The 13,405-nt window shown below is 48.2% G+C and overlaps 5 protein-coding genes across 5 annotated transcripts; 2 read left to right on the plus strand and 3 right to left on the minus strand.

The window, feature by feature from the left end:
• Positions 1–1,287: 1,287 nt before the first annotated feature.
• N7506_008378 (oleate delta-12 desaturase) lies at positions 1,288–2,600 on the minus strand (the record flags this gene model as incomplete). Its single annotated transcript, XM_056957671.1, has 3 exons — positions 1,288–1,655; positions 1,719–2,487; positions 2,559–2,600. The coding sequence occupies 3 exons, from the start codon at positions 2,598–2,600 to the stop codon at positions 1,288–1,290; spliced, it is 1,179 nt and encodes a 392-aa protein (XP_056807061.1).
• A 1,743-nt stretch (positions 2,601–4,343) lies between these two features.
• N7506_008379 (GNAT family N-acetyltransferase) lies at positions 4,344–5,042 on the plus strand (the record flags this gene model as incomplete). Its single annotated transcript, XM_056957672.1, has 1 exon — positions 4,344–5,042. One exon carries the CDS (start codon positions 4,344–4,346, stop codon positions 5,040–5,042), a length of 699 nt encoding a protein of 232 aa, XP_056807062.1.
• Positions 5,043–5,492: 450 nt separating this feature from the next.
• N7506_008380 (uncharacterized protein) lies at positions 5,493–6,929 on the plus strand (the record flags this gene model as incomplete). Its single annotated transcript, XM_056957673.1, has 1 exon — positions 5,493–6,929. The coding sequence occupies one exon, from the start codon at positions 5,493–5,495 to the stop codon at positions 6,927–6,929; it is 1,437 nt and encodes a 478-aa protein (XP_056807063.1).
• Positions 6,930–6,999: 70 nt separating this feature from the next.
• Positions 7,000–9,884, minus strand: N7506_008381 (fungal specific transcription factor domain-containing protein; the record flags this gene model as incomplete). The annotated part of the gene is made up of 5 exons (XM_056957674.1): positions 7,000–8,017; positions 8,087–8,275; positions 8,336–8,949; positions 9,241–9,541; positions 9,637–9,884. 5 exons carry the CDS (start codon positions 9,882–9,884, stop codon positions 7,000–7,002), a joined length of 2,370 nt encoding a protein of 789 aa, XP_056807064.1.
• A 710-nt stretch (positions 9,885–10,594) lies between these two features.
• N7506_008382 (acyl--CoA ligase) lies at positions 10,595–12,483 on the minus strand (the record flags this gene model as incomplete). The annotated part of the gene is made up of 5 exons (XM_056957675.1): positions 10,595–11,153; positions 11,212–11,636; positions 11,713–12,147; positions 12,199–12,336; positions 12,391–12,483. The coding sequence occupies 5 exons, from the start codon at positions 12,481–12,483 to the stop codon at positions 10,595–10,597; spliced, it is 1,650 nt and encodes a 549-aa protein (XP_056807065.1).
• Between the last annotated feature and the right edge of the window lie 922 nt (positions 12,484–13,405).

Here is a 13,405-nt window from a genome sequence, read left to right on the forward strand (position 1 = left end):
TTCCGTTCGATCAGGTGATAGCCCCAATCTTTCAGAAGTTTACTCACCATGATCTTTACAACACCGCGCTGCGTGCATTGGATATATCACCTTCAGAGCTCGAAAGTGATTACAAGCCCTATCTTGAAGACCATGTTTTTACTTTCCAATTGAAAGATCTTTTGTGCGTGATGTGGTATCATAAAAGGATGGGCACAAGGACTTCCAAAATAGAGGGGCGGTCACCTGATCGGACGGAAACTTTTGCGGTGTGTAGCCCCAAAGGGAGGCAGAAGTGGGATACCGAGATCTCCATCCCGAGGTCTTCCAAGGTTGCGCACCCCGAGATCTTCATATGGCTCATAATATAAATACTTTGTGCACCGTAATCCGTCCCTAATCTTGGCTATAACCGAAGACCCAGAAGAAGTAAATCGTAACCATCGCCACCGTGCAATCTGACCAGAGCTTCCCGAGCGATGGGTCTCTCTCCCCACTTGCAAATTGCTTCGCCAGGTCGCTCTAATAAACGCTTGCAGGATCGACATTAGTTGGGAGACTAAATTTGTATAATTATATCGGCCCAAACAGAATCACAGGTAAGACGTCTGATATCGAAAATGTTGTTTGTTTGCGGTGGTCGAGTCAGGGCCCATTTGATATCAGTCCATGTTTGTCATTGATACGGCGGACACAGTGTCTCATACCAACTCGGATAGCCAACCCCTTGAAAACCAATGAATATTCGGCTCAAGCCATCGTGGGTACGGTACGGAGCATATTTGGATGACACCGGATCGCATGTGATAAATCAATACGGAGGACGGAGTATGTCTTATGTGACAGGTCTCATCACTCGGAGCCCAAAAATGGCCACTCGTGGTCTTGGCCATTGGGCTCCTATCTTTGTGGCTGGTGTGATTGAATATCATGACAGCCCTTAAAAAAAATCTCCAAGGGTATCACTTTGCGGCCTCATTGATCCGCTGAGCATGTTCACAATTACCCATGATCCATGAGGAATGATGGCTCTGCGGACTGAGCTAGCCTCGAAGGGTATGATTCCATTCATTAGGAAGATAATCTCACATATCCAACAAAATTCTTTTGTACTCCGTACTTGCAGGTGCATCTTTACAGAGTGTTCCCTTCATGGTTACAATCGTTGTCGAGTCAACCCGGACTTGGAAAAGAAAATCAAGATATTTAGCTTTCACTGTGTCTTGATCGACAAATTCTTTGAAATAAATCTAGTCTATATAAATCTATAAAGTATCTTTTTTAGTAGTTCTCCTCGGAGATTCGAGATCATTTGCTTTCGCTCTGCACAAAGTGAAGAACACCAGGCTGTGCGTCGGGGCGTCCTTTTTCGGACACATAGATGCACTTGCGGAAAGTAACCATCAACGAGTACAAGAAGCTCTCCTCTTTCTCCTCATGGTAGTTTTCACCGAGCAGGGGCTGGATAGCCTTGGTGGCGCGCTCGGCATTGTAGAAAGGAATGCGGCTGAAAAGGTGGTGGACCACATGGTAGTCGATGATCTCGTGGAAGAAGTGACGACCAATAAATCCGGTGGTACGATCAATGGTAGCCAATGCGCCCTTGGTGTAGGTCCAGGCTTCCGGGGTGTAGTGGGGAACTTCGGGGTGGGTGTGCTGAAGGTAGGTGATAGCAACTATAGATTGAGTTAGTCGAGCCCCAATGAGAGAAAAACAAAGTCTGGATTTTGAAGACATACTCAGCCAGTGGTGGACCCAGAGGTATGGAACAACGTAAAGCAGGAACATGTTCCATGCGCCAATGATAGTGCCGAAGTAGTACACAGTGGAACCCATGATCAAGAGACCGAGATCAGAGTAGGCAATCAAGATCCACTGATTAGGGGCGAAGAGTGCACTTGAAGGGTTGTAGTGGCTTGCAAATTCAATCTTGCCTTTTCCTTCGGGGCCGCTCTTGAGACCAGCAGTGACGTTGAGGAAAAGGTACAGCTGCCAGCCCATCAATTGGTGGCCAATGAGCTGGAGGAAGGAGACAATTGGGGTCTCCTCGGCAAGATGCTTCAGTTGCTCGATCTTCAGGTTCTTCTTTGAAGCAAGATCCTTGTCAGTCCATGGGACAAAAACAGTATCCTTCTCCATGTTTCCGGTGTAGCGGTGGTGGCGAGCGTGGGTAATCTGCCACGAGAAGTATGGGACCATAAGGAAAGAGTGAGTAGCCCAGCCAATGAAGTGGTTCAAAGTCTGGTACTTGGAGAACGCTCCATGACCGCACTCGTGGGCAAGAATCCAAAGTCCAGTTCCAACACATCCTTGGAAGAAGCCATAGGTAATCCAGGCGACGATGCGCAGCTCCAGTGAAGGAATGAGGTGGATGTGAAGCGCAGCGTAGATCAAAGTTGCGCAGTAGAGAATGTCCCGAGCCAAGTAGAGGAGGGAGATAGGGAGTGAGGATTCGAAGCAATCTTTCGGGATTGCATCTCTAAGCTCCTTGAGGGTGGGAACTTCGTCCTATTGCGAGAATCACATGTCAGTTTTGAACTCAATTGCTTTCTAGACAAAGAATTAGGGTTGTTTCGTACCTTGACTGTCTGTGTGACAGGCTTGATGTCCGTCGCAGCCATCTTGAAGGAATGGTTTATACTAGAGGAGAGGGATGGATAGAAGTGCAAGTTCCAAACAAGGTGATTTTTTTCTAGCTTATCTTAGTTTTTTATTTTTTCGGACCCGTTTGCCCCCGTGAAATTGTCCCCTTAGCTCGGAAGGAAGGAGCTCTAGATCAGCGGAATTGGAAAATATTGACCAATCTGATTTCTACAAAATTTGTTCCAGAAGACTGTCAAACTCGGGGCACAGACAGGGGATTTGCAACGTGATTGGTCAGTTTCCTCTCGGGTGAACGTTTGATCCATGGATTAGCCTTGCACTAGCCTCTTTCTTTTTTTTTCTTTCAACGTTTCTGGGGCTCAACGGATTCTCTTCGACGGCAATATGTCCTTTTTTTTCCCTCTGTTTTTTTTTTTTTTCTTTCTTTTTTCATTCAATAGCGTGCACTCACTGCAATGCAAAGTCCTGGTGGTCCGATTCCTGAGCCAAGTCCCTCTTGTGTTACTACACAGGATCGAAGGAACTTGCCACGAATTATTCGCCATTTCACCGCACGGGAACCTCCCTACTGCCCCTTTTTAAGATGATATGGGTCCACCAATGGGCAACGGTTGGGAAAAACTTAAATTGTTGGCTTGGCGGCTAATATTATCGCCTCCTGATGGTGCGCTAGCTAGCAAGGGGAACTCCGAGGCGCAGCCGATTGAGTTTACGTCTACTAGGGTCACTAATGGCACAAATCACTACTTACACGTGCTATTTCTGTCCGACTGACAATATTTCGGCGCTTTCCGTCGAAGGCTACAGTACTCCGTATCCTGACTAGGAATAATTCAATACTCGAGCAGACTTGTGTCGGAAGAGTATCATTGAAACAAAGAATGTGTTGAGTGCCCCCATACCTAAAAGTGACACCTAGTACGGAGTAAAGTCCTATAATCGGTGCACCATTGGTCATGTCTCCACAAGTCATGGGACTTGAGCGATCTCGGGATCTCAAACAAAAAGACAGAAAAAGGGGGCCAAAATCGTGAAGTCGTAGGATGCCCACAAAAGGCGGCAAGGGGTCTCAAGTTCTACCATTTAAATAGTGCATTCCTATGCGGGAGATCACCGACGGGAGTAGTCGCGTTCCTAACAAGTCTGTGGTTTGTTCTGGTGTGGAGTACGGAATATTCTGTATTTGTTGGTCTTTGTTCGCTTGTGTGCGATGAGCAAAAGTACTGGGTACTCAATACGACGAGGTTGAGGTCGCAAGGGTGCACTCCGTACGGAGTACAATTGAGTCAACCGAGTCCCGGCCGATCAAATGCATGCTGCACGTGAGAGACACAACACCGCCTTGAAGATCGGACAAATGGTTGATCTTTGCCAAATCGAAGGTCTTTGCATTATTCAATCTACTCGCATGTCACACCTTGCCTTCGCTTTCGGTCAAAATCTTCCGATGTGTGATATCCCTCCCAAGCACCATGATTTCGCTTAAAAACGTGAGCGCTCCATTTCGATGAACATTGTGCGATAGGGCATGAATCGACTATGTATGAAAGAATATCTCGAAATAGGATGGTTGTTTTTTTTCCGTCGGAACCATGCGACATAACTCCGTTTCTCGTAACAGTGGGGCTGATAAGCTGTTTCTTCCAAATTGATATACGCCACGTGACTTTGGATGAATTCTCCGGGGTAGTGGTTTTTTTGGGGCATTGTTCGTTCTGACATGGCTCCGTTCAAATTTCAATTCCCCTCGCCAGATCAACATGGGCTCTGAAATGGAATGCTCTTTTGAAGCTTTCGCCATTCTTACCCCCAGGCTGATTATAATTCCCACTCCAATTGCAATCTCCTTCAGCTCATACCGAGCGCTGTATTCGTCCGTCCATGCCGATGTAGCGTTTTGTGAGATGGCCTTCGGTCACCATTTTCCTCCTAGAACCTGGAGCGACGAAGAGACCCGCGATGTAATTCAGACGCGTGACATCCAACGTTGCTGGAAAAGACGCGGCATGGGCGATTTCGCCGTAGGATTACTGCCTTCAATACTCCAAAACGACTCCCATGTGGAGCTCAGCATAGTCAAGGATGATTCTTATGTCGCGCTGATGGAAAAGGTCCGCCCGAGTGAGGTGCAATGGGTGGGGTACGCGGGGGTCCGTGATGCGACAACGACTTCCCTGCCATCGAGAGAGGCTGGAGACCCACCTCTACCACCATGGCAAGAGATGATTGAAGTTCGCTATGGTGTTGGACCACAATTCTGGGGACAAGGTCTTGCCAAAGAAGCGGCCCAGGCCATCATGCAGTGGTCTGTGGACGAAAGAGGAGTTAGGAGGTTTATCGCCGAGACCGAGAGGGGAAATATCAGAAGTGGGAAGCTCTTGCAGAAACTCGGCTTTACCCCGAGTGGTACGGATTATTGGAAAGAGCCGAGCGAGATTGAGTGGGAATGTACGAAATAATTGAACTTGGCTGGGTCTTGGCACAGGGTACCTCCCGGATATCAGGGTCTATGCTCCGTACTCCGGACTATGTACTGGTATTCGCGAGTTTCCCCTCGAAAGCAGCTCAATTTACTGCTCTTTTGTTATTGATTTTGGTCTCTCATCCCCAAACATCGCGGAGACCCATGGTCACTACGCGATGGATACCGGCACGCCAAAATTAAACTATCCGAACGTGAAATGGCGTCAATCTCAGCCCACATCACTCTTTCCAATCTATCTCCAATCACAACCCAGCCTTCCTCTGGTACTTTACAAAAGTGTCGCCAACTCGCCTTAGTTTGTATTCCGACAACGTGGAGTATGTTGACACCATGGACCTACAATATAAAGGCGTGCCTCCGCCAAAAGCTTCAGATTTGTGGAACTCCATTTCCAAGATAACCAAGCACCATCGAATCTGAACCTATGGCTCCCCGTTACCAAAGCGTTGCCGTGATCGGCGCAGGTCCATCGGGTATCTCTGCAGTCAAGGCGCTGAAAGAAGAAAACATTTTTCAGAATATCCGTCTATTCGAGCGACGCGATAAAGTGGGAGGAATATGGCATCTTGATGAAACGCCCGATCAATTCCCTGTGCAACGTTCACCAAACCTAAAAGATGACAAGCTACCACTTCGCCTTCCATCGTTGGAGCCCCCTTCCCCCGAAGACACGACGGAGCGCACTGGTATCTATGAAGGCCTCGATAGCAACGTGGGTGCCAAGGCTATGTCATTCACGCACACACCGTTTCCTGAAGCCAACTCTGCTTCATCCACTCGAAACTTGGGACGTTTAAACGCGACCCGACCATTTCGAGTTGTTCGAAAATATTTGGAGGACATCTTCCAGGACTACCTTCACCTCGCTTCTCTCAACACGACGGTAGAGAAGGTGGAAAAGCATTGTCAAAAGTGGCACCTCACACTTCGTCAATCCGGGCACTCTGATGGAAAGAGTCCGAAGGACTATTGGTGGCAAGAAGAGTTCGACGCTGTGGTTGTTGCATCAGGTCATTACAGCGTGCCATTCGTTCCTTTCATCCCCGGGTTAGGTGATGCCGCTACACGCTATCCGAAAGTGTTTGAACATTCCAAGGAGTTCAGGCAAGCGGATGATTACGTTGACAAGCGCGTTGTGGTCGTTGGAGGCAGTGTCTCTTCGGCAGACTTAGTGGCTGATTTACATGCAATTGTAAGAGGTTCACTGGAATTGTCGCAGAGAGGCAAAAACGAAGCACTCCAGTCAGCTTGGGATCTACCTAATGTCAATGCACGACCAACGATCAAGGAATTCAAAACTACTGAAGATGGGATCACTGTTGTTTTCTCTGACGATGCTGTGTTAGAGAAAGTTGACAAGGTCATCTTTGCGACAGGGTACAAGCTCTCATACCCCTTCATGGTTCCAGACCCGGTCACCGCCAACAACCGACTTTCCGGCTTTTACCAACACATTTTCAAGATTGGAGACCCATCATTGGCGCTTGTTGGTCAAGTCCGTGCAGCAATTAGCTTCCGCGTTTACGAATACCAGGCTGTGGCTGTGGCCCGCTACTTTGCTGGAAGGAACGCAGTGCCTTTGCCAAGCCCTCAAGAGCAAGATCTTTGGGAGGTGAAGAGGCTCCAATACAAAGGCCCCACAGCCCTGTTCCATGAGATCAAGCCCGATTTTGCGGACTATTTTGGCTTCTTGACAGCATTGGCTGGTCCCCCGGCACCTGGAACTGATGCATATGAACTTCCTCCCTGGGAAGATCGGTGGGCAGAACAAGGGTTTGAAATTCTTCAAGCTAAGGATAGATACTGGAAGTCACTGCGAAAGGCGGCTGACAATGACCGCTCACTAGCGGCCAAATTGTGATGTAATGAGAATGAAAAGCGGAGGACTGCCTTGTTGATTAAGACATAGTTGATGCTTTTGACCACAAGGATTATTGTATGGTGTTACTGACCACCAATCCACTTTGTGGGGTCACCCAGCCTTGCTCAAATGCTTCATGAAAGAATGACTTGAAAATATGACTATCAACCGTGCTAGTTGAATATGGAAAAGTATCCGTGCGAGTGCTGATTGCCGAATGCTGCGCTAGGCTGTCAGTCTGAACTTCAAAGCTTGTGGCATTTGAAGAAGAGCCATATTTGGAAGCTTCCTGGAGATTTGCTGTTAGATTCAAGGCAGAGAAGTCCATGTAGTCAAGATTAATGATGTGAGTGGGGCGAGATGATTGGCTGGCTTCAACATTGGTGTATCGTGATTGATCATCCGTCAAGGAAGATGACACCGTAGGAGAGCCTGCAGGGGAAAGGAACGACGGGCTATCGACATGATTTGATTGTGGACGTGCATCATCTTGTTTGACGATACATTTCAATCTGCCATCATTCGAGTGGCTCTCTTCAGTGCAATTGGATGATTGAACGCTGGGGCGGTGGAGATGTTGGGGGATCCGCGACGTCCACGGAAGTCGAGGAATAACACCCAGCACCGGGAGATCGCGAACTATATCGGGAAGATTCTCAGCGTAAGGAAGTCGTCCCATCGCAAGACTATAGTCCACCGAGGTTGATATCAACAGATAAGCCCTCGGACAGCACACAAAAGCCTCTTGCCAATTGCTTGGACGATCGGGTTTTGCATGATTTGCCGGACTGGAAATTACGTCCAGGCCTGGGCTGCTTGATAGCGCCTGCTCCGTTGCTGTGTGGTCGAAAGGTATCTGGGATTCCTCCCCGCTAAAGAAGAGATTTTGAGTCGTTAAATAGGCAAGCTGAAGAATGTGGTTAGTCCCAACTGCCACAGAGTCGGTAACATCATAGACACCCTCGGAGTGCTTTATTATCAAACCCAGCGACTCGAGGCGCTTTTGTCTTCTCTCCATTACAGCACGGTTGGGAGAAAGCTTCAGATCTATAGCTGCCAGCACAAGGGGCATGCTGACATATGCAAGCCTGAGGTTGAGTCAGTGAGAGGATATGAAAAAGAAAGGCTTTGTTTAGCCCGCGATCGAGAAAACTGACACGCTCAGTGGAAAGCTCTCGATGTGGCAATTTGCGCTGAAATGTTCCATAACAACGCTAAGCCCTTCGATCCCATCCCGAAGGTCATTGCTGACCCTCGTCATCAGATTGTTGTACGAATCGCCAGTATAAACTGAATTTTCCTCCAGTATGATTGTCTCAAATTGGGCCAAGTCCACTCTTGCTGCACTGATGATGACAATTCTCAGGTTAGCGGTCGAAGAGGGCTGTATTGGTTCTTCCACTCACTGGAAATACATGTGAGTCAAGAAATTTAGAGTTACAATCGCATCGTAACCCTCGGATACTAAGTTGTCTGGAATAAGCCGCGGGGCTTGCCAGTTCTTCAAGGACTCTTTATTGCTTTTGATTCTTGACATGAGGCTTTGAAACTCATGGACTGTCAGATGGCGTTTCGAAGTGCAAGGACGGGTAAAAACCAGCGCTGCAAGATCGGTGACGAGTACTGCCAGCTGACATTGTTGTTCAAGGGCCATGAGCATCTGGGTTTTGCTTTCGTATGAATAGACCTCGGAATGGTGCATTTCGTCCATGAAGTCCTCAGTGCTTAGCCAGTTACTACACCCCTGGAACATAACCGGGGTCACTTGGGGGCAACGGTGTAGACCAATGCACAGGCTTCGGTCACGAAGGAGAATAGACCACCTTAGTCGCTTTCGAAGTGATACTGACACATTTTCTTGTAATGATGGCTTGGTGTCGATTAACATGGCATTTTCAATAGCTATAGTGACCCATAGACTCCCAGAGCGTGGGTCGTCTGCAGATGTATAGTGTGTAAGCATAACGGCTCCTTGGGATCTTGCGTGGGGTTTCATTTCTGCTCCGAGCTCGAACAGCAGCTAGATCAGACTCAATCAGCATGTGCCTCCCCGCTAAGGAGAAGAATTGTTTGGTACCTTGGCTCGATTGTATAACTTTTTTCTTGCGTCCCTTCGGCCTCTAAAGCCACATTGCCTCAAGGTTTTCATGAGAACAAACTAGTTCAAAATTAGCTTGAGTCAAAATGAAAGAGGAGAGACACCCACTGTACTACTTGCAAAAAGCATTGACTGTAAGACAAACAAGGAAACTTTGCAACAAGACAGCGTCTTGTTCCGATAAATGTCCCAGAACCCGGCTTCATCTATTACCGGCACCAATGGGTGGACTCGCTTGAAAAATTGTCGAATAAACTCCTCTAAGGCAGCGGGGCCAGGCAGGCTAAAGCAGCCCTCAGATTCCAGGAATGCGGCATCGTCAGCGGCCAGCGACTGTAGCTGAAACTGATCAACAAATCGATAATCCGTATATGGAGTGTAATTATATGTAGGTCGTGGCTCAGGAACATCGTCGTCCGAACATTGATCGTGACTTGGTCCGCCGGGAACTTGGTCGTGGGATTGATTGCTCTCCTCTGGAGATTGCTGCAAAGAGGATGTAGTGTACACTGGGCTATGTGATCTGTGGTTAGAACCAAGAATAGCCAGATCAAATATGAGACAGTAAATTGTGGTGACTCACTGCCCAGGGTTCTTTGGACGCATTACACACTCCTCACGGCCGTCTTGTCGACATCGGGTACATGGCGATCCCAGTATTGACGCGTCACATCGCACTTTGCGATGTTGACACCAAGAGCAGGCCGTTGGGGCTCTTCTCGTGCGTCGAAGCATTGCGTGAGAGTATGGTACTTTCCAGCATGGGCAATGTGAAGTGCTGGTTGCGGGCAAGTGGGTAAGTGGCGTGTGGGGATGATCAACACCCGGGTGATCAAGAAGCCGACTTCCATGAACATTTCGGCTGTGTTGCTCACATAGCCAAAAGTATACTCATAATCCTGTAGAAGCTCCACCTCAATTCACTCGCGCTGAAGCGGCTTCGCTGCTCTTGGCAGAAGAGGAAATTTAGGGAGAGTCTTTGGCTATAGAATTATTTTATAGCAGTCACTCAATAACCCCACAAATAATGCCTTTGCTGTGTTTCTATGTGCGAGCGACTCCTATAATAAAGCGCGAATCCAGAATGTTTCGTGTCTCGATGGCCCAAAATTAAACATATGCTAGCTTTAACACCGAAAGCATTCTATAAGAGATCTCAGGGTTGCAATAAGAAGCGAAGACGTTTAACTCAGATTCCAGGGGAGTTGTTCACGCTTGCACGGCCATCACTTCCCCGCACAATCTCAACCGCGGAACTCGGCTTCTCCACATTCTCCACCCTTCTCGACAATAGCCTGAATAATATGGGGTATCAAGGGGCTCAGACACCAAATGGTCTGCCCTTGAATTTCTCCTGTCAATGTCTGGGCTGCCATTTGTCAAGTCACTACGGAGATGTTTATCCAATCGTTCAATTTAAAGATATCGGGCCGGAATTTATTGCTGAATGGGAGTCATATTTAAGATCTTGAATACCATGAATTCATAAACGTAAGATATTTCGAAGACGAACCAGGCAAGATAGACTACATAGTATTCAATGGGTATTTCCTGGTGTGACGGCAGCCTAAAGTTTGGGCTTGATACTCCCGGTCTCGATTTCCCGCTTCGCATCCTCACGCAGAACCCTCTTCAAGATCTTCCCGCTTGGGTTGCGAGAGATTGCACCAACAAACTTCACACCTCCGGTAAGCGCTTTGTATTTTGCAAGACGTGTGAGGATGAACTTCTGAATGTCGTCCTCCGTAAGATGAGAGCCTGATTCTCCGGGTCTTCGAACGACATAAGCGCGTGGGAACTCTGTGTCCGCATTTGAGAAGGTGATTCCTATGACTGCTGCATCCACAATCTGGGGGTGCGAGAGGAGTACAGCTTCGAGTTCTGGTGGTGCAACCTGGAAGCCGCGAACTTTGATTAGCTCTTTTCTTCGGTCCACAATGTACCATTTTCTGGTACTCTTGTCGCAATACGCAATGTCTCCTGTTTTGAACCAGCCATCCGAGTCAAATGATTCCGAGTTCGCTTCAGAGTTATTGAAGTAGCCTGGTGTCACTGTGGGACCTCGAACGCACAGTTCACCACGAACGCCGTATGCCGAGATGTTGTTGCCATCCTCGTCTATCAGTCTGTGGTAGATGTATAAGCTGATCAATTCCTCTCAGTAATGGGTACTGATAAACGAACTTAGCTTCGAGGTTTGCAATGAGACGCCCAACAGATCCGGTATCATCATGCTCTGGGTAAGGGAAACAAGTAGCAACACACGATGTTTCGGTCATGCCCCATACTTGGGTGAAAGGAGAGTTGTAACCCATGAGTGACCGGAAGCGCGCCTGGATACCCTTGTCTAGAGGTGCCGCGCCACAAGACGCAATGCGGGTCTTTTTGAGATAGGGTCTCTGCTTGGAGATGGGTGACATGAGGATCCCAATCACGATCGGCGGGACCATAGCAAGGTCCGTGACATCGTACTTTTCCACTGTTTGGAGGTACTTTTCGAGGTCAAATCGGCGCATCATATATGCAACATTTCCTGCTTTCAGTGTTGTGATATGGGTGACAGGAGCAGCTGATGCATGGAAGACCGGCATGGCTATAACACGCGAGGTCTGAGTTCGAAACAGGTCAGTCGATGCTCGTGGTAGGTTGGTCGCGCCTTGTTCTTATTCAAGACGTCGAACTTACGGGAAACGGGCGAGAAGTGGCAGCATGGACCAGCTCATGTTGCGCAATGAGATTGTAGTGCGTTATCATCACAGCTTTGGGCAGACCAGTCGTTCCGCTACTGAATAATCGTGCGGCTGTGGTTTGGCGAGCGGTATCTAGATTATTAAATCGCACCCAGTCATCCTCACCAGCGTCAAACAAATGCTTCCATGATCGCATTCCATTCGGTACAGACTGTCCCAAATTATCGAACACCCATATACGGTTTTCAGGTATCTTCGTCTGCTTTGCTGCATTGAGCAGAGAATCCAGAATCTCGGGCTCCGAAATCAAGAACTTGGTTTGGGACGCATTGATGTGATGTGCGAGCTCATGCGGGGTGTACGATGGGTTTGAACCTGTGAAAATACCCCCAGCTCCAATAATTGCTAAAACAAGGATGCTATAATTTATCTTGTGCTAGTCAGCCTTGATATGTTCGTCTCAACTGTCTCATCATCGTACATCATTGAAAGAATGGATGAGCACACAATCGCCCTGTTGAATTCCAGCTGCTCGCAAACCGGCAATCAGCTGTCGGATCAACTTGCGGGCTTGATTGCATGAAATTGAGCGCGAGGGATTGTGGACGTCGATGTAGATCTACCAGTATTGACTTAGCGGCGAAATGTGACATAGTGGGGTCCGCAATCTCACTGGCTGGTCCTGGTCGTATGATGGATTGTCAAAAATGTAGGACAACAGGTCCTTCGTGGGGAGCAAAGTCCTCTCTGCGGGTTCAAAAATCATGCTTCGCTAGGTCGTGGGCGCGTGAGGTTGACGAGATTGAGGATGTGGGAAGCCACCACTTTCTTCAAGTATCAAAACGGACAAAAGAAGAGAAATTTTAGCTTGTCAAACAACCGAATGGCCATCCATTTGAGCATCCGTAGCTCCGGCTGAGCCCCTCTCTTCTTAGCTCGGAACTCGGTCGCGCATGGGCTGAGGTCCCAAATGGACGATCGGCTTCAAGCGGTGAGATTTCTCATTGGTAGCCGGCATTCAAGCTCCCAGTCAAGCCTAAACTGGCTTATGCTTTGGTCGCAGCTGAGCTCATGGTGCATAATAGAGACGTGTCCAGGGCAGAACGTTTTATGCACCCCGACCGCGTTCCCCGCTCCCCCGGCTTCTCTCGCGTGGGGCTGAGCGACTTGAGATATACCACCTTTGGTGGCTTTTTTTCAATTTTATTTGCTCTTGTCTGATATCAGTACTTCTCCCATCGACTTGGTTGCGTCACAATTGTTTGGCGGAAAGGAAGAGAGATGGAAGCAAGGACCGAGAAATACCGCGCGTGCCGAGTTATTTCCGATCTCCCTTGCGTTGGAGGCACACAAGCCAGCAAACTTCGTCAAGCATGATTTTCACGCAAGTGGACCGAGGTCGCACTCTTCAAGGCTGCTTTGAATCATGGCCACAATGTCACCTACGAGGGACTGTTATACATGATAGAGATGTCGGACAAATTTCTACCAGTCATAAGATACGAGAGCGCCTGCTAGGGTTTTGGGTATTCGTACATTAATTTCAATTGCATTTGAAGGTTCCTATCTGTTCCTGCAACAAGAGCCGAAGCACATGTCGGCCGCTATATCGTATCCACTCGTTAGCCGTTTTCGGCACAGCAACTTCGGGTTAATCACTTACGATTGTAGTTTTGAGGCACTTGGCG

Source organism: Penicillium brevicompactum (genome assembly GCF_028827555.1).
Source record: "Penicillium brevicompactum strain IBT 35665 chromosome Unknown utg000006l_segment0_segment0, whole genome shotgun sequence".
In the NCBI taxonomy this organism is placed as follows: domain Eukaryota; kingdom Fungi; phylum Ascomycota; class Eurotiomycetes; order Eurotiales; family Aspergillaceae; genus Penicillium; species Penicillium brevicompactum.